The following is an 18,383-nucleotide window of genomic DNA, read 5'->3' as shown; positions in this document are numbered from 1 at the left end:
GAACGAGTATTTTCTTCTATGGACAAATTGATGATAGCAAGCACTCTTTGAGGACCTACACAATGAATGAATGAATGAACGAACGAACGAACGAACGAACGAACGAACGAACGAACGAACGAACGAATGACATAGAACATATAAAATATTCAGACCTGCAGAAAATGAAATATAAACAGCAACTTAAGGAGTTGAGAAAAAGCTTTAACGAGGCTACGGTGGAACCCATGACTTTGCCAAATGGGAGCTGGTCACTCAATTTCTGTTCAAGTTCTATAAGTTGTGAACCAAATATAATGAACATCTCAAATTTTCTTTGTCATTCATTGGTTCACCTCTTACAGGATAAGAAAAAAATCAGAACCAGCTTATCTCAAAGTTATCATGAGCAAATTTAGACTGTTCACAGTCTCCAATTTTTCCGTATTTCAGACAGAAGTTCGACCGACTTTTTTTAAGTCCATATGGACTTAGAAAAAAAACCTCTAAAAAGAAAGAACAAAGCGCCACAGTCCCAAAGGACGTCTATTGTTATCGCTATTGTTTTCTTGAAAAAAAGAAGTGTATGCATAATGAAGTAGGGACCTGTGCGGAAATCTTGCCCTCTACGCTTCTGAGGCCAAAAATGCTCTCTGCAAAGGTATTTGCAACTAGAACTAGCAGCAGTCCTTTCAAAACAACGCGGCATTTCAAAAGTTTAGGTGCTTTATGGCGATCGAAGGCAACACAAGCAGCATTACAGGAGGAAAACGATGCCTTGCGTTACTCTGCAAAAATCCAGGATCATGGCGAAGTGCGACCATTTGAGGACATACCAGGCCCTGAGAAAAGCGTGAAGAACATGATCAATTTTTATCGTCGAAGCGAAGGCTTTACCAAGGGACACAAACACATGCAACTCCTGTTTGAAGAATATGGCCCGATTGTAAAGCACACCTTTATGGGAGAAACTGCAGTTCATATCATTGATCCTGATAATGTCGAGAAAGTCTTTCGCGCAGAAGGAGAATATCCTCGCAGACCGGTGCTGGATTTTTGGATGGAGTATCGAAAAAGGGGGAATAACTTTCCTGGAATTGCAGTTGTGTGAGTAGTTTAAATTTTGATTAATATAGGTTTTAATAGCGGTCAGTATAAAATGCAGACTATAAACTGCAGATTGTAGATTGAATCTATTAAAGATGCAGACTGGGCTTCAGTCTTCATTTTAAACCCAATCTGCATTTTATACTCAATCTGCAGTCTGTAGTCTGCATTTTATACTGACCGGTTGTAATAGTAGGGATCGAGAGTTGAAAACACTGCTTGCGACACCCCTCTCTTCTGTTAGTCCGGTAGCAGAGACCAGAAAATCGGGGTTTCGTTCAACCCCCGAGTTAGAAAAGGTTTGACAGTGGATTTTGTTAGACCAATACCTGCTGAGTAAGGCTCGCTACATCGTAAAGTCGAAAGGTGGTATACGATCCGAGATAAAGGAGAGTTTTGCTTCGTCACTATTTCGTCAGCGTGAAAACGAGGCTGAAAAGGGCATGACATTTGTTTTCTCCTTTTCTTACGCCCTTATCAACATTTGCGGTCTAAATACCCAGGCAGTACCAAATATTTGCTACATGGGTTTAATTGTACCATAAACCGACGTCACGTGACTAATCACGGGCAACCAAAGAGACCCATTCCAGTCTACCCATAGTAGAATTGGCTACATTTTTAGCTGTTTCTCATTTTAATGAGGGTTCAAAAGCTCTTGTGTTGATCCTTGAAACACTTAGCATTGTCCCAGGGTCTCATTGTACTAATGCCTGCAGGAAACTTGATCAACGAAGGATAAAGAACGCACAACGAAAAAGCACAGAGGGAGCCAAAAAAAGAAGAAAACAACTGAGAAACTATAAAAAAGGCTATACAGAAACCTTGGAAGCTCGAGAAGGGCCTGCTTATGGTTATGGGGCCTTTTAATTAGTTTAAAACAAGGAACAAACCATGTTTAACTTTTGATTTTTGAGTACAGGAGTTTTTCTTGAAATTGCGGTTTTATACTTTTTGACTGCTAAGAAACTTAATATCTCAAAAAGTATTGAAGTAATCAAGGTGAAATTTTCACAGTGGCAGGGGGCTTGTAGAAACTGTGCAATGACCCACTTTTATGAAATTCTGTCAAAAGCTCATCAGTTAAACATATTTTTTGTGCTTCCGTGTGGGCAAAATTTTATGCATTTTTGTTGGTCGCCTTTTGATTTTGACTGAATGACCAGATCTACTTCAGAGTGGCTCATTGCATAGCTGTAGGTATAGTTTCCCTCCATACCAAGTCTTAGATTTGTATCATTTTTACTTTTTGAGAAATCAAGTTCACCCTGAACCTTGTTTTGAAGAGTCTTGAAATAGGCGTGGTTCATTTTATGGGTGGGGCCCCTTTGGAATGTAAGGAATTCATTTCAAATTTGGACATTATATATGTTGAAGAATATTACATGTTATGTTAAAAGAACATTTTCTGTACTGGTTGCATATGTTTGACAGACATGTTTAAAAAAAGTCATTTTTTAGACTATTGAGCCACCTTAAGAAACCCTTGAACATATGAAAAATCCTTGTCTTTTTACAAACAAGAATACAATGTCAACCTCTGTCATCCCAAGCCTTTTAACATTTGGCTGTCTAAAATGCTTACTCCACCGTTTACAGGTATTTGGCTCTTTGTTTAATTAATGATCAAAGATCAATGCTTGGTCGATTGAATGACTTAACAGGAAAGCTAGGCTGATGCTTTAAGTTGCTTTTTGTTAGAGATGACAGTTCTAAAGTTTTCGGACTGTCACTGCTATAAATCCTTGAGGAACTAACATAAATTCTTTTCAAAAAACGGTTTACATGTAGTAGCATAATGCAGTCTTCACTAACATGTCCGCTATATAAACCAAACGTTTTTACAACCGACAGTTACAAACAGTTTAAATTATGCAACACTACTGCCGCGTTAGAACGTTGATCAATTTTTACCCAATTGGAAACAAACCAGTGCATCTTAAATTTCAATCATTTGGCTTGATTTACGTTAATTGTTAATTGCGACTAGACACTTAAATAAAATTCCTTTCCATTCCTTTTTTCAAAGCAGTAAGTGAGCGTTTTCTAGAGTAGTTAACTATTTATGTGGTTAATGAGATGCCTATTGTAGCTATAGCTAGTCGTTGTATTGTCACTATCTTCAGAGTCACTGTCAAAATAGAGCGATGTGCGATGAGGGTTGTCGCGGGTTTTCTTTATCTGCCTTGCACAAACAGGACTCTGTACATGGATTGCCAGTACCAGAGCAGGAACAATTTGCACGACAAATAGATCTTCTGCACTGAAATGTCATTAATTCAAGAAGTCTTCTTGGTGCTGGGTCCCTGGTGATCAGGACAGGTTTCAATTATACCTCCTATGTACCAACTGTTACCTTCTGGTGGTTGTAGTTGCTGCATCGCTGTCAAAGCATTCTTCCACACGTATGCCTGATAATTGGTTCGCTTGATGAGTTGGGTTAAGGCGTCTAAAGTAGGCGGCAGTATTTCGCTTCGCTGTTTTTTTTTTTTGTTGACAGTTATATGTAGTATAACTGAGTATTTTTGCTCCTTGTATGCAGTTTGATTCGTCCCAGCCATACTACACATAAAAAAACGTCTAATAGACTATACATATTTTGATGAAATTATTATAGTTATTGTCAAAAGTTTCAGTTCCTCTCTTGTTTACATCATTTCTCTCATCAGTTTATCTCCATTGGGTCCTAAAGCGAGCACAATTTATAAAGTACTTTAAAACGTATTTCTGCTTTTGATCCGGCTGTGGCCGTGATCTTCGATGTAGGATAAAGGTCGCAAACATAAGCTTCCACTTTGGCTACTGTTCTCTAATTCAAATGTTTCCTTTGACCCACAAGCCGCAAGGCATTTTGGTGGGCAGCACTGCGCTTGAGTACAACCCAGTCTGTCTTTTTTCCAATCCCGGCCAATGAACTGGTCGAGTCACACCCTGTGAGGGCATGAAACCCCAAAAGTGCGCTCTCCCAGTTCTTGAGACACTAAGCGAACCGGAACAAATCGTAGCTGGTCCCTTCCGCCTCTTTGGAACCATAATTCTTCACACGAAAGGCTGTGAAAGTGCGACGTACATATGCCAAGTACATCCGTATCTGGTGATTGGATGACTATCCTTGCTGCATTCTCATGCGCACTTTTCGTGAAGTAACAATCGAGTATCAGCTTCTTTGTGGTTTGATTGAAGACCAGGAATATTAGAGACCTTTAGATCCACTTTTACGGCTAGCCTCAAACTGCTGGAAGTCACGTGACTAGCGCTTGCCGTCACGTTCGAAGCTAAGTTTTGACGTTTTCAACGGCGGAAGGAAGGTTTTACCTCAGCTCTTCATGGCGTGGAAGTTACGTTATCCAACGTATGAACGGGGCAAATATAGAAAGCAACTTTGTATCCTTCATTTCATGTGAACTTAAGAATCAAAAGAGCCGTGGTTTTATTTATTTAAGTTGACTGAAACATCACCACTGAGTATCGAGGAAATTCAATATGGCGGCCTCTGCAGCGTTGTACTTGTTAACTTGAATCTAAATGCACGAACTATCACAACTTCTAACGCCAAACCGCAAACCTCAAACCGCAGTTTGCGGTTAGCCGTAAACGTACATCTAAAGGTCTTTAATATCTGAACACGTACCTCTGCTGATGCTCACAGCTTTTCCTCCATCTCTAAACCCTCCTCCCATGATAATCTTCGTATTAGCTTCTCTTGTCCTATCTGGCAGAGCGTGTTAGATACGAATTCGCAAAGATTTGTCTTGTTTTTGTAGTTTCTTATATACGCATCCCACTGCATTGGAATTGGGGTGGCGTTACTACAAATCTTTACTTCAAGGGCTGTGGATGGCCCCCGTCTTGAAGTAATCAGTAGTCTGATCTATCCACGTAAAGTAATAAGAGATATCATTAGCAATGCGTGCCATAACTGATTGCATTGCATGTATTTGAATCTAGTAATGTTTTTTTCTTTTCTTTTTCTAACTTTTGAGGTAGCTTTTTTTCTTTACGCGACATGTAAGTAAAAATATTTAAAGGTAAAAACAGTAAACAAATGTTTTCTTAAGTCTTTTTTGTCCCCAACGCAGAAAATGCGTAACTTAATAATCAATACAAAGTGTATACTTACGGGCAACGCAGAGACCAAGAAAGCAGGTATGCTCCTAAGGCGGTTGCCATGTTCGATTTTAAAGTTTCGATCTCGAAAATAGTGGAAACGAAGACAGAGTCCAGTCTTTATCGCTGGGTTTTTGTTTTAACTATTGATTTCATGATCTTCCTACTTCCTCTATAACTTTTCGTTATTCATACTCATTCATTCATTTACTCATTCATTTATGGATCACTTACTCATTCTAATTCATTCCTTCATTAAGTTATTTCTTCATTGAATCAGTTGTTCACTATCTTTTAACAGGGAGTTTAAGAAACGGCAAGTAGGTTTGCGGTCCTCTGCATCACGACGACGTGAAATCACCAAATTCGAGGTTTTGACGACGACGTAAGCTTGCAACAGAATCTTTCATTCTCTGTTTTCACTCTTAAACCACTCGTACCAATTTATTTTTTGGATAATAATCATCTGAATCATGTCATATAATATGACATGTTGGTCAAGACTGCATTATGTTACTACATGTAAACCGTTTTTTGAAACGAATTTATGTTAGTTCCTCAAGGATTCATAGCAGTGACAGTCCGAAAACTTTAGAACTGTCATCTCTAACAAAAAGCAACTTAAAGCATCAGCCTAGCTTCAAGTTCTTGTTAAGTCATTCAATCGAGCAAGCATTGATCTTTGATCATTAATTAAACAAAGAGCAAAATACCTGTAAAAGGTGGAGTGAGCATTTTAGACAGCCAAATGTTAAAAGGCTTGGGATGACAGAGGTTGACATTGTATTCTTGTTTGTAAAAAGACAAGGATTTTTCATATGTTCAAGGGTTTCTTAAGTATTTTTCTTGTCACGTGATTAGTCACGTGACGTCGGTTTATGGTACAATTAAACCCATGAAGCAAATATTTGGTACTGCCTGGGTATTTAGACCGCAAATGTTGATAAGGGCGTAAGAAAAGGAGCAAACAAATGTCATGCCCTTTTCAGCCTCGTTTTCACGTTGACTAAATAGTGACGAAGCAAAACTCTCCTTTATCTCGGATCGTATACCACCTTTCGACTTTACGACGTAGCGAGCCTTACTCAGCAGGTAATGGTCTAACAAAATCCACTGTCAAACCTTTTCTAACTCGTGGGTTGAACGAAACCCCGATTTTCTGGTCTCTGCTACCGGACTATGTAGTGGACTACGTACTGTACCTCTCAAATTATTTTAACCTCTTGACCCCTGAGAGTAACACCTTATGCTTAGTTTTTACGTGACGTCATCAAAATTAAAAAATAAGGATTTTCAATCCTTTTGATATATTTGTTTAGTTAGTTTAAATACTGAACAACTGAATATTTATCTTTTCACAAATCATCAGTTTGATAACGTTTTTCGTCTTGTGATAAGGCAAGGTTGAATTTCTAAGCTTTTACGTGATGTGATATTAAAATGGCGGCTGAGATTGATATGTCACATAGGTCAAAAAAGTGATTTATCCTCTGAAATTTTGCAATCTGAGCAGTCCTTGTATGAGAATAATTACTGATGGTAATGTTTATGAGCTCTCAGAAGATGACTACCGGCTTTTTATAGCAAAACTTGATGACATATTTGTGCCCATCAGAGGAACACAAACATGGCATCTCCATACAAAGCGTAATCAATTTGAGTAAAACATTTCTTTAAATATCTCCCACACGAAACAAAATTTGCAATGACCTGAACCTTTGCGAAACTGTTTGAATATTCATCTTCTTTTATCTCTTTGATTCTTGACTTTATTTGTTTAATGGTTTTGATGATGGTGTGACAGTGAAAACCGGCAATAGATTTTACTCTGTCTAATGCCAGATGATTTTACTTGTCAATGGAGGGTGTCCTTAGAAGGGCCTTTGAGGTGTGAATTGGTTAAACTCATTCAAAAGCTATGTCCCCATGATTGACCCCTGAGATTGACACTTGATAGATTTTACTCTGTCTAACGCCACACGATTTTACTCATCAATGGGGGAGGGGGAGGGGGAGGGGGGGGGGGTGAGGGCGCATAAGTGTGAATGGGTTAACTTGTCCAGATAACTGGCTCTTAAAAATATGTACATTCATTTCATTCATCAAGTCCTTGACAGGAAGAAACAAGCCCAGCAAATTGACCTGCTCCCAACAGAGTGACTTCAAAGCTCAGTTGGTAGTCAGTATTGCACTGGCGTCGCAGAGGTCATGGGTTCCAATCCCTTTGGAGCCACCTGAATTTTTCACGTGGTTTTGTCTCTGAGTCATTAGATGACCAGGTAATATATCATTGCTAATGTCAAGGGAAGGATGGTATGATTCAGGAATACTTATGATCTTCACAAACTTTCTGAATAATATGTTCAATAACTGTAAATGAGTGGTTCAAGGGAGCTATTAAATGTGGCTATCAACCCATCAACTTATGAACTGCCCTTTATTATAAATGAGTAAAATCTTCTGGCGTTAGACAGACTCCAAGTAGTCAAATGAAAACTCTCGGGCCATCAGTTCTCTTTGTAAGGACTGCTAATCCCTTTAAATATATTATTACCACTAACTGTAAGTTGTGTTCCTTGTAAATGATTAATTATACATGTACAATAGACAGGGGAAAGAATGGCAAAGAGCAAGAAAGTGCATTGCTCCCAAAATGATGCGTCTTAAAACTGTGGAAGAAAACATCGACAATTTTAGTGCTGTTACCGAAGAAGCCATTGCAAGATTTACAAAGCTGAAGGAAGCTTGCGGGCCAAATCATCACATTCCCAACTTGCACGATGAATTGAAGAAATTCTCAATGGAAAGTAAGTTGTCAGGCGGCCAGAAAAATTGGTGTTGTCATGTGAACACACTTTCTTTCATTTTAAATGCTTTAAATCCTTTTGTGTCTAACCCTTTGATGCCAGTAAACTGGCCTTTAGAAACCGGCCATACTTAGTATTTTACTCTGTCTTAAATGCCAGACGATTTTAATCGTCAATGGGGAACCCCCAGGAGTCAATGGGTTAAAAAAAAAAGCCCAAAAAACTGTGCCTTTTTTTCTTCTAGCTCCCTTCTTAAAATTTCAGCTCATTTCTTAAGAAAAACTCAGGTAATGGGTGTGTTGCAGTGGAAAATGCTGCATTGTTGTCTGACCACTGGTAATTTTGAATGTTTTCTTGGACAAATTATGTGATAAAATATGGTAAGCTCTACATGTAATTGTCTCTAGGTGTAGGAACGGTAGCATTCAATACACGTCTGGGGTTGTACCAAGATTCACCACCAGAGAAGGCCATGAAGTTCATCGAAGCAGTTGACTCCTTTATAGTTCAATCTCAGAAGATTTCGATGAGCACTGTGAGTATGTTTTTACGACGTTACATCGATACTCCAGCACTAAAGAAATTCTTCAAAGCTTGTGATGAAATCGTAGAAATTGGGGAGTATTTTATCAAGAACAAAATGGAAGAACTCAAAGAAATGACTGAGGAGGGTATAGAGCCATCTGATGAAGGTAAGACTTTAATTTTCATTTGGTGGGGGTGTTGTGGGGAAGCAAAGGGGGCTGCTGTTGTGACATGATGGGTAACCTGTCATCATCTCTGATTGATAAAGTGTGAACAGTGGGATTTGGGGATTGGTTGCATTACTAGGGGTGTTTAAGGCACTGGGAATCCCTTTTATTCAGTTAAAGCTCATTTGGTGCTGCCCATGTGTTCAAACATTGCACTTTAAGCTGGCTAAATGCATTGTTGTTCAATTCTTTTTTAAAGTTGTATAGGTCTCTAGTAAGAGTTATAAGCCACTCAAGCAATATTTAACAATTATTCACCAAAGGTGAAGTGATTATCGGTGAATATTCACATCGACTTCATCTCTGTGAATATTTACCGATAATCACTGAGCCTGAGACGAATAATTGTTTTAGTATTCATTATTTCAAAAAAGAGAAAAAAAAAACATTTCAACGTGAAATGATCTTTACTTACAGTGGCAAAACGACTACTGGCAGCCATTTTGTCTGTCAAGGTGATTATCGGCTGATAATCCGAGATAACGAGCCAATAAGAGCGTGCGATTTTCAATAATCACTTGTGTATTTATACTAATTAACAGTTATTCTACAAGGGCGTGCTGGATGTGAAATTATAGATAATGAGCCGAGTTGGTTATAATCATTTTACAGTGTATATCCAGCAAGCCTGAGTATAATAATTGTTTTATTAAAAACTCCATGATGTTCCCAGGGGTGGCATTGTGGACTAAAGCACAGACACATGCAGCCGGTTTTGAATGTGTGGAAAGGCGTGTGAATGTAATGTGTTCACTTGTTGGCTCCAGATTACTGCCAATAATACTAACCAATCAACAAATTACTATACTTTCCCCTGTTCTAAATCAACATTCACTTGTTTGAATCCTTCATAGTGGTTCCCCTGTTGACATATTTGCTCACCAAGGAAAAACTAAGCCTGCAAGAAGCCAGTGGTTTGGCAATTGATGTTATTGCGGCTGGTGTCGACACAGTAAGTACAATTCTTTTGCAGCTGTGTTAGCAGAGTTTTGTGAGCTTTTAGAGAGGCCACGTGTTCTAGAATTTCGTTTGGAAACCTCGTTCCCAGGGCCTCTCATCTTCTCCTCCCCCATAACGAGCGAGGAGAAAAGAGGTCATTCCTTGTGGCTGTTGAAAACAGGAGCTCCGTCCGTCGGTGCTTTTTTGTTCTGTCCGTTTCAACATTCTATTAGATGTTGTCTTCGACATTTTGGAACTGCACTGTTGGTCGAGCGACTTTGAAACCAGTGAGAACATTTTTACCTGACAACTCTCATGTTTTTTTTTGGAGATCGCGGTTGTCATTTTAAGTCAAAATTTAACACAACCTTCCTAATTATAAAGCTTTTGTCTTTTTTTATAATCAGCGAAATATTAACGACCGAAAAGTGGTAAATTAATGGGTGGAAAATCACCACAACAAACTTTTCCTCTTTATTTATTCTCCTAAATTTTCCCTAGTATATCGTGTTGTTTCAGAAACCTTTTTCTTGAAAATTCACTTTTTTCTTCACTTTGAAAGACGGTCAGCAAAAATCCCCTTATAGGCTCGACTCTTCTTTGGAGAAGTCGAATTTTTTCCGGATATCACAAGTCATCATTAATAAATAAATTATCTGTAAAGAATTTCCTTTAGAAGGCATGAGTTTGACGTCCGCGAATGGTAACCTTTTTTCACAAATTCTGTCTATTGTGTCAGCTTAAAAAAGTCTTTGCAACGGATCAGCTCAATGAATTGGAGAGGTTAAAGCCCACGGTTATCGAAAATAAGATCTCTAGTGTGCATGTGCAAACTAGCAAACTGTAGTCGTTGAATATTTCCTCTGTAAATACTTGAAGCAGAGGATCTGAGGAAATTCGAAGCAGAGGTGAAAGCTAATGAGGTTCGAAGATGAGAACACTAGTTTGGAAAGTTGCAAACAAGCCACCTTCAAGACGAACAAAGTGCTTTCCTCGCTTTCTTAAATTGTAAAAATTCGAAATAAGAAACCACGCTGAAATGTCCATAAACTTGCAAAAAAAGGAACTCGCCCAATATATCCCAGTACAGACCTTACGCTAGTCCCGGCAATAACACCTATTCATCCTTGTCAAACAGACTGCGACCACTCTGTTGTGGATACTTTATCATTTGTCAAGGCATCCCGAGGTACAAGACAAGCTTTACCAGGAGGTTTTGGAGGTCGTTGGGAAGGATGGAAACATCACGGCAGTTAATATTGGCAAGATGTCCTATCTTAAAGCTTGTCTTAAGGAATCAATGAGGTATTGGAATTTGACTTTTAGTGAGGTTTTTTTTTAACAGAATTCATGGTCTTTTTCGTTAGTTTTGTTTATTGTCGAAAGGTGTCTAAATGGGCAGGGGTGGAAATGTTTTCTTCTTGAAGGTTATGGCGATCAACGATTATTGTAAATCGCGGCCAAACTTAGACTGCAAACATTCGACTTAAAGTGATCCCTTTAAATGACGCGCAAATGAGGAAACATTTGCTGAGGAAGCAAAATTCAACTGAACAAATTCAGCGGAACAAATTCAAAAACATTTTTGCTTCTCGGGAAGTCAATTTTGCTCTCGTATCAGATTTTCGCAAACTGGGAAACATTTGCTTCCACAACAATGTTTCGGCACCTATCTTTCCTTGTTTGCGGACGCCTTTAAACTCCAAAATGTTAACCTCCGTTGCACTCTTAACACAATGCATTTTGTTTTCTTGGAAGGCTATCCAATGTTTTGACTACCAATGGACGTATTCTGGAACAAGATGTAGTTTTATCTGGGTACAGAGTTCCGGCTAAGGCAAGTCGAAGTGTATATCACTTAACGCGTACTAGATATGCGAGACGAATATAAGGGGCTCATTGAGGTTTTTGCTAATCAATCTGGCAGAGACAGCAATTAGCTGGTCGCACTCAATTCCTTGCACTTGGTGTCCATAATTTGTATTTCCTTCCCTTTATGGGATAAATAATTCAACTGAACGAACTACCCAGTGGATCTTGAAATCCAGGCTCTTAAAATCCGCTTGGAAAAGGGTAAATTTAGCTAAAAAAAGAACATTATTTCACTAATCACACTCTTTTTATGCGTGTTGTAATTGACTTAGCGTCTTCGCGTTAAGTCTTTTTCGAGACATTACTCTGTGAACTGCTGTTTTTTCGCGCCTTTTCATCCTTAGATGTTATAGGTCTTTCGATCGATGCGACGTCTATCATTCTGTTCTTGCATTTGCCCTTTTATGCTGGGCTTAGATCTTCTCCGGCGCTCTGCTCTCTTGTATCAGCTCATAAGGGACTTTAAGTTCTATTACGGCAAGGGAGACGAAAATGTCTCTTCAAAATGTAACATTGCACAATCTCAAGTCTTTCGCGGTTATTTTCTCACGTTCAATTCGCACAATGCAGGCGAATCTGAATTTATACATACGAGCAGTTCCAGAGTAAAGCTATTTCGAGCAAGTAAGCGTTTGTTTAACCAGCTTCGTGATGATGGTGTACCACCTAACCTTCATACTCCTCAGGGGTTTCAATAAGTTTTTTAGTAAACGACTGGTCTTGAGAAGTAGGTGGCTGTGGCAAGAGAGGATCCGAAAGGCCCCTTTTCCCTAGGGGGGTCTGAGAGCACGCTCCCCTAGAAAATTTTGAAATCCAGGAGTTCGGAAATAGCGGTTGTTTACCATTTACCACAAAAATCCAGACATTTCGGTTGGAATGTAAATGGTAAGCCTATTTTGGTCTTCCCAAACGGAAAAGTTCCCGAGAAAACGGGGTTTTTTGAAAGGTAGTCCAAAATCCCCAAACGGAAAACGTGTTTACCACCATTTTGCCTCCCTCTAGACTCTCTCGGTAAATTTGAACGAATTTTGTGAATGGTACACGCCGATCCCAACTAAATTTCCCATTCGGGAGTTTTTGCTTACCATTTCAACAAACTTAGTACCAACCGGTTTCTGTTTGTAAATGGTAAACAACCAGCATGTCCAGCAATCTGGGCAACAACATCAGTCACAAATATTTATTAACACGTAGCTACACATGGCCAAGTAGGAGGACAATTTTTTTGCCCTCTCGATCTCTTCTTGAAGTACGACAAAATATCGCCTCCCGCTGCTGTCTTCCATTTTTAATACACAACACGACAAACAACGCGTGGAAAATTGGAAGGACGGAAGTAATCATTTGGCACCAGTCGGGGTGCAGCGATGGCGCAGTGGTGAGAGCACTCGCCTCCCGCCAATTTGGCCCGGGTTCGATTTTCAGATCCGGCGTCATATGTGCGTTGAGTTTGTTGGTTCTCTACTCTGCATCGATAGGTTTTCTCCGGGTACTCCGGTTTCCCCTCTCCTCAAAAACTAACATTTGACGAGCGGCGATTTAAAGTTCACCAAAAAAAAAAGGAAAAGATTTCGTTAGTAGCTCAAGTTGCTTCTACAGAACATACACTATCATAAAACAAAACACCACATACTACGTTTGCTTGATAAAATGTCTCTTTTATTTTACAGGCGCTAACTATACTTCACGATTTGTGGTGTACACAGTAACCAGCTATTTGCAAAATAATAGTGAGTAAACTTGACAGCGACAATATTACGCGAAGTTGTTGAAATATAAATAAGTCGAAACTGTCATTTGAAACAAAAACGAAGATCAAAGAACAAAATAAAATACCTGCACGTGTTCAATGTTTTTTTTCTTTCTGATTTGAAATAAACGTGACACCGACTGATCGATCGCAGAACATGTTCGTTCCCCATGGATAAACGATTCACTTGCTTTCTTGTACAACAAAGCCTCAATTCGGCTGCTTACTTGAACTTTTTCAGTTGCAAGTAAGTTTGATTTTCCGGACCTTCACACGGGCATAAGTGAAATTCGAATGACGCGAGTTTATTTTCTGTCCCGTGCGATCGATTAGACAACTTTTTGCCTTTCACGTCAAATTCCACGAGTAGTACATAAAACACCTTGCCGTGAAAACGTTCCATAGTCGTGTGGCCACAAAATCGAGTGCGTGCCGAATGATGATGTGGCCTACACTGTCACCCCTTCCCTAGCACGCATTTGGAAAAGCTCCCTGATTTTGGGAGCCACGTGACCCGTCGCAATCATTATAATGTTGGGTTTTATATTATTCATTAGTCGGAGAGGGGATTCCCCTTAAATCACCAAATTTGAGGTTTTGACGACAACGCGCTTGTACACATGGGAATCGTTCATTCTCTGTTTTTACTCCGAAACGGCTCGTATCAGTTTATTTTAGGACACTGTGCTAACATTGTAGGAGGCGAAGGTAATGAAATAATCGCAAAAAAAGAACTTACGATGGTGCAAAGTTACATTTTGAGGTGATGTTTTTGTCGATCTCTGGTCACCGTCGTAGATCTCAAAGTCCCTAATAGCTGCTCAGGAATACGGCTACTTGAGTCTCCTCTTGTTTAAAATGGTGGTCATGAAGGGAAGTTTTGCTTAATCTAGAACTTTCCGTTGGATTTCTGCTCTCAAGCTGGAATTTATCATTAAGACAACCCGATTCTTTACGCTTCTTTCATCAGTTCTTACAAGAGTGAATTAGATAAAGAGTGTCTTATGGCATGGGTGGACTTCTTAGCACAGTCACAAATGAGTCTATTTTTAGAATACCCGTTCCCGCGAAAGTTAGTCGTCATCTCCCTGAAAAAGCATGACGGAAGTAGCCACGGGTGATATTGGCTACTCCTGATTGGTTAAATTGGCGGCCCTTTGTTTGATTTTCCCGTGATAAAGTCCATTTGTGACTGCTGGAGCAAGACGGCAAAGTGATTGAGAAACACTCTTATTAATTTCACTCCAGCTTGGTTCTTAGCATTCATTAACTCATTGAATCACTGTGTATGCAGTACCCAGTATGAATAATTAGAAGCCTTTTTCCTTATTTTGATAGACTTGGATTTTTATGGAACATTATTGCACTGCTCGTTCCGAAAAATACTTTGAAGACCCTTTGGAATTTAAACCAGAAAGATGGTTGAGGGAAAACAGAGGCGAATATCACGCCTTTTCTATTTTGCCATTTGGATACGGTGTGCGGATGTGCGTGGGTAAGAAAATGGATGCCTTTATTTGTTTCTTTGTTTGTTTATTGGTTGTCTGTCTCGCACTTGTAGACCAGTACGTTCATCTCTTTATTGGAAGTCACCCTTAATTTATGCCTTCGTTTGGTCAGTCGGTCGCTTGCTTGGTTGGTCAGTCAGTCAATCAGCTCGTCGGTCGGCCGGTTAGTCCGTCTTTCAGTCGGTCGGTTGGTCGGTCAGTCCGTCGATCAGTCGGTCATCAGTCGGTCATCAGTCGGCTAGTCAGCCAGTCAGCCGTTTAACCAGTCTGTCGCGATCGACCTGTCACCAAGTCAGTCAATCACATAGTCACTTTCCCGGTCGGTTAGAACGTCAATTGGCCTTTTTCGATATATTAAAATTCAGCTTGATAGTGAGGCAAAGGAAAGTGGATGATGATATGTAAATAATTTTCACATTCACTCCAATGTGTTTCTATTGTTTTTGTTCTCACTGCCTCACTATCAAGCTGAATATTTGATATATCATGAAAATGACCTATTTGCAGTCACTCCATCGCTAGGTTAGTCATCACTTTCTTGTTAATCACTTTAATATTTGGTTACCAGCCAACAGCATTAGCTTGTGCACTTTGTACCATTTATTTTGTTACCTGTTGTCAATATGGTCTTCACAGGTCGGCGGGTTGCAGAACTGGAAATGTACCTGTTCCTTTGCAAGGTTAGCTTTACGAGTTAATTTTTTCCGTTTACTTTTTTCTCGCCGTTTCTGTGGTGAAAAGTTGAGAAGAAATCAAAAGAAGCATTTTACAAAATTACGTGACGGTAAGTTTGTTATTCCCTTTTAGTTACTCCAGAGGTTTCGCGTTGAGTATATTGGTGAGGAACTGGACGCCGTACTAAAGGTTTTCTTCTTTTATCCCGAGAAACCAGTGAAAATCAAGTTGATGGATCGGATTTGACTTCGGCGTTTAAATATGACAGAAGAATAGTAAGAGTTGCAATTGAGGTGCATTGAATTTGGGCTTTAAAGAGATTCAATTCAATTCAATTCAAATTAAGTACTTATATAGCGCATGATCCATAGGTAAATGATCTCAGGCGCTTAAAATTAACAATAAGGTTATTTACAATGTTTAAAAATTATGACTAATTATGATTATATTTACAGTGGTAAGAAGTATAATTAATAATAAGCTTTTTGAAATAAAAATGTCTTAAGTTTTGTTTTGAAAGATTTTAAATCGTTCTCTAATCTAAGTGATTTTGGAAGTTTGTTCCATTCAAAGGGTGCTGCCACTTGAAAAGCTCTGTCTCCTGTTGTCTTGCTTGATTTAAAAGTTGGTGGAGCCAATAAAACTTCATCATTAGATCGGAGATTGTATAGTCATAAATAAAATTTTGTATTTAATTCTTAGTTTGACTGGTAGCCAGTGTAGTTTGAACATCAACGGCGTAATACGACAAAAACGTGTAGAATTACATATAAGTCTAGCAGCCATATAATTTGACCATCAGAGCATCCATAAAGAAGACTGTTACAATAATCCAATCGGGCTATTATCGTTGCCTGTGTTAGTGTACGAGCTGACTCATATGTGAGATGCTTCCTTATTCTCCTTATATTGTATAGATAGAAATATCCCAAAGCGCACATTTTCGTTATATTGGTATCAAATTTCATGTTACGATCAAACCATACTCCAAGGCTCCTCGCTGTAGTAGTCGTTTTAACTTTAGAATTTCCAATTGTCATTTCATCAAGGGATACTTTGTCTAGTTGTTGTCGCGTCCCTATTACCAAGAATTCCGTTTTTTGTTCGTTCAGTTTAAGTTTATCTTTTAACATCCATGTTCTGACTGCTTTGATACAACGCTCCATCGATGTTATAGCTTCTATCTCACTTAACCCACTGTCTGGCGTAAAAGACAAGTACAGCTGACAGTCATCTGCATAAGCATGTGCCATTGGTAAGCTGGTTTTGACCACCTCAAAGAGCTTGCTAGCATAGATGGTAAACAGCAGCGGCCCTAAACAGGACCCGTGCGGTACTCCATGAGATAATTCAGTGCTATCAGATTATGCACCGTCTACGATAACATGTTGCGAACGATCTGACAGATATGACTTAAACCACATTAGCGCAGAATCTGTAATTCCAAATGATGTTTCAAGTCTCTGTAGTAAGATCTTGTGGTCTACTGTGTCGAATGCTGCGCTTAAGTCAAGCAGGACTAATAATGTAATATGTCTGCGATTCATGTTATGGAAGATGTCATTTACAACTTTTAAAAGTGCCGTTTCCGTGCTGTGTTGCTTTCTGTATGCGGACTGCATTAGGGGGTACAAATCATTCTCAGCCAGGTGACTATGTAATTGGTCAAAAACTGCTTTCTCTGTTACTTTTGACAGAAACTGCAGATTGCTTACGGGCCTTAGATTCTTATAAGCCGTACCAAGACCGGGTTTTTCAATTGCGCATTACAATATTGATTACATTAAATAAATGCGCGATAACTAAAGACGACGACGATTAGACGCCTACGTATATGAAAATAATATTTGTCAAAATATCAATCTGGCTTCCGATCTTTTCGCTCTTCTATGACTGCCTTGCCACTGATAACTGGGCTTTTAATATAAACGACGGCTACTATACACTAACGCGGTTGTCTTTCTAGATCTAAAGAAAGCATTCGACACGGTCAACCACTATATTTTATCATCTACACTAAATTTATATGGAATAGGCCATTTTCGAAAAATCAAATATTCAGCTTGATAGTGAAGCAGCGAGGACAAAAACAATAGAAACACGTTGGAATGAATGTGAAAAATATTTACATATCATCCACTTTCCTTTGTCTTTGTCCTCACTGCCTCACTATCAAGATGAATTTTAATATATCGAAAAAGGCCTATTGATGAAAACTCGGACAAACCTAGACAATCGTACGCAAAATTGCGCTGAAGATGGTTTTCAGTTTCTAAAAGTTGCACTCTGACTAGCGGAATCCCTCAGGGGACAACACTACCGCCTTTGTTGTTCCTTTTATGTGTTAACGACTTACCCAACTGTTTGTCAATTTGATTTTTGTTAGTGTGGTTGGCACATTTGAATAACAAAAGTAATGGTTGTAAACAGATACCGTCCCTATTTTAAAAGAATTACAATGAAAGATTCGCAGTCGTTAAAACCCCAGATTTGGTGGTTTCACGTTGTTGTTATGCAGAGTACAGCAATAAAAATGCGTGCCGCACGTGCAGCACGATTCTTTTTCCTCTTTTAACCAATGGGATCACTGTTTTGTGGCGTTGTCGTAGCCGTAGCCGTCGTCATTTCGTAAGGCCCGCTTATGCGGTTTCAACATTGGACCAACATGTTGAATGGATGTTGGGCAAATATTGGACTCAAAAACAAAGTTGTGCGGAGGCCGTTCAAATGGTCCCAACATTGCGTCAACAAAAGAACCAACACCTTTCGCGAAATTGGATTGTGGGGAACTAAGAACTAGAAACCAGTCTCTCTCGTCCAGATATACTACGCCATATTGACTTTTGCGGCCTGATGTGAGCATGCGTGTTTTCTACAATAGACCTTT

At 39.2% G+C, this 18,383-nt stretch overlaps 2 protein-coding genes across 2 annotated transcripts in view; both read left to right on the top strand.

Annotated features, from left to right (window-relative positions):
- LOC138010609 (probable cytochrome P450 301a1, mitochondrial) overlaps positions 1–16,191 on the top strand; it is a 16,546-nt gene extending 355 nt beyond the window's left edge. Inside the window, exons 2-4 of the mRNA XM_068857583.1 lie at positions 14,652–14,808; positions 15,458–15,501; positions 15,629–16,191. Coding sequence (XP_068713684.1) covers positions 14,664–14,808; positions 15,458–15,501; positions 15,629–15,742 — 303 coding nt within the window. The 5' untranslated portion in view covers positions 14,652–14,663 and the 3' untranslated portion in view covers positions 15,743–16,191. The remainder of the gene's footprint in view (positions 1–14,651; positions 14,809–15,457; positions 15,502–15,628) is intronic.
- On the top strand, positions 610–11,582 carry LOC138011144 (cytochrome P450 27C1-like). The gene is made up of 6 exons (XM_068858123.1): positions 610–1,086; positions 7,801–8,000; positions 8,408–8,692; positions 9,607–9,704; positions 10,830–10,996; positions 11,450–11,582. The coding sequence occupies exons 1-6, from the start codon at positions 626–628 to the stop codon at positions 11,580–11,582; spliced, it is 1,344 nt and encodes a 447-aa protein (XP_068714224.1). The 5' UTR covers positions 610–625.
- Positions 16,192–18,383: the final 2,192 nt, after the last annotated feature.

This window comes from Montipora foliosa, chromosome 7 (assembly GCF_036669935.1).
Source record: "Montipora foliosa isolate CH-2021 chromosome 7, ASM3666993v2, whole genome shotgun sequence".
Taxonomy (NCBI): domain Eukaryota; kingdom Metazoa; phylum Cnidaria; class Anthozoa; order Scleractinia; family Acroporidae; genus Montipora; species Montipora foliosa.
The sequence above is the reverse complement of the archived record's forward strand: the minus strand, read 5'-3'. Positions and strand labels throughout refer to the sequence as shown.

Bases quoted from the DNA above. Each gene is read 5' to 3' on its own strand.
- LOC138011144 (XM_068858123.1), top strand. From the start codon at position 626: ATGCTCTCTGCAAAGGTATTTGCAACTAGAACTAGCAGCAGTCCTTTC. The intron at 1,087-7,800 runs GTGAGTAGTTTA...CATGTACAATAG, and splicing joins TTTCCTGGAATTGCAGTTGT to ACAGGGGAAAGAATGGCAAA. The intron at 8,693-9,606 runs GTAAGACTTTAA...AATCCTTCATAG, and splicing joins TATAGAGCCATCTGATGAAG to TGGTTCCCCTGTTGACATAT.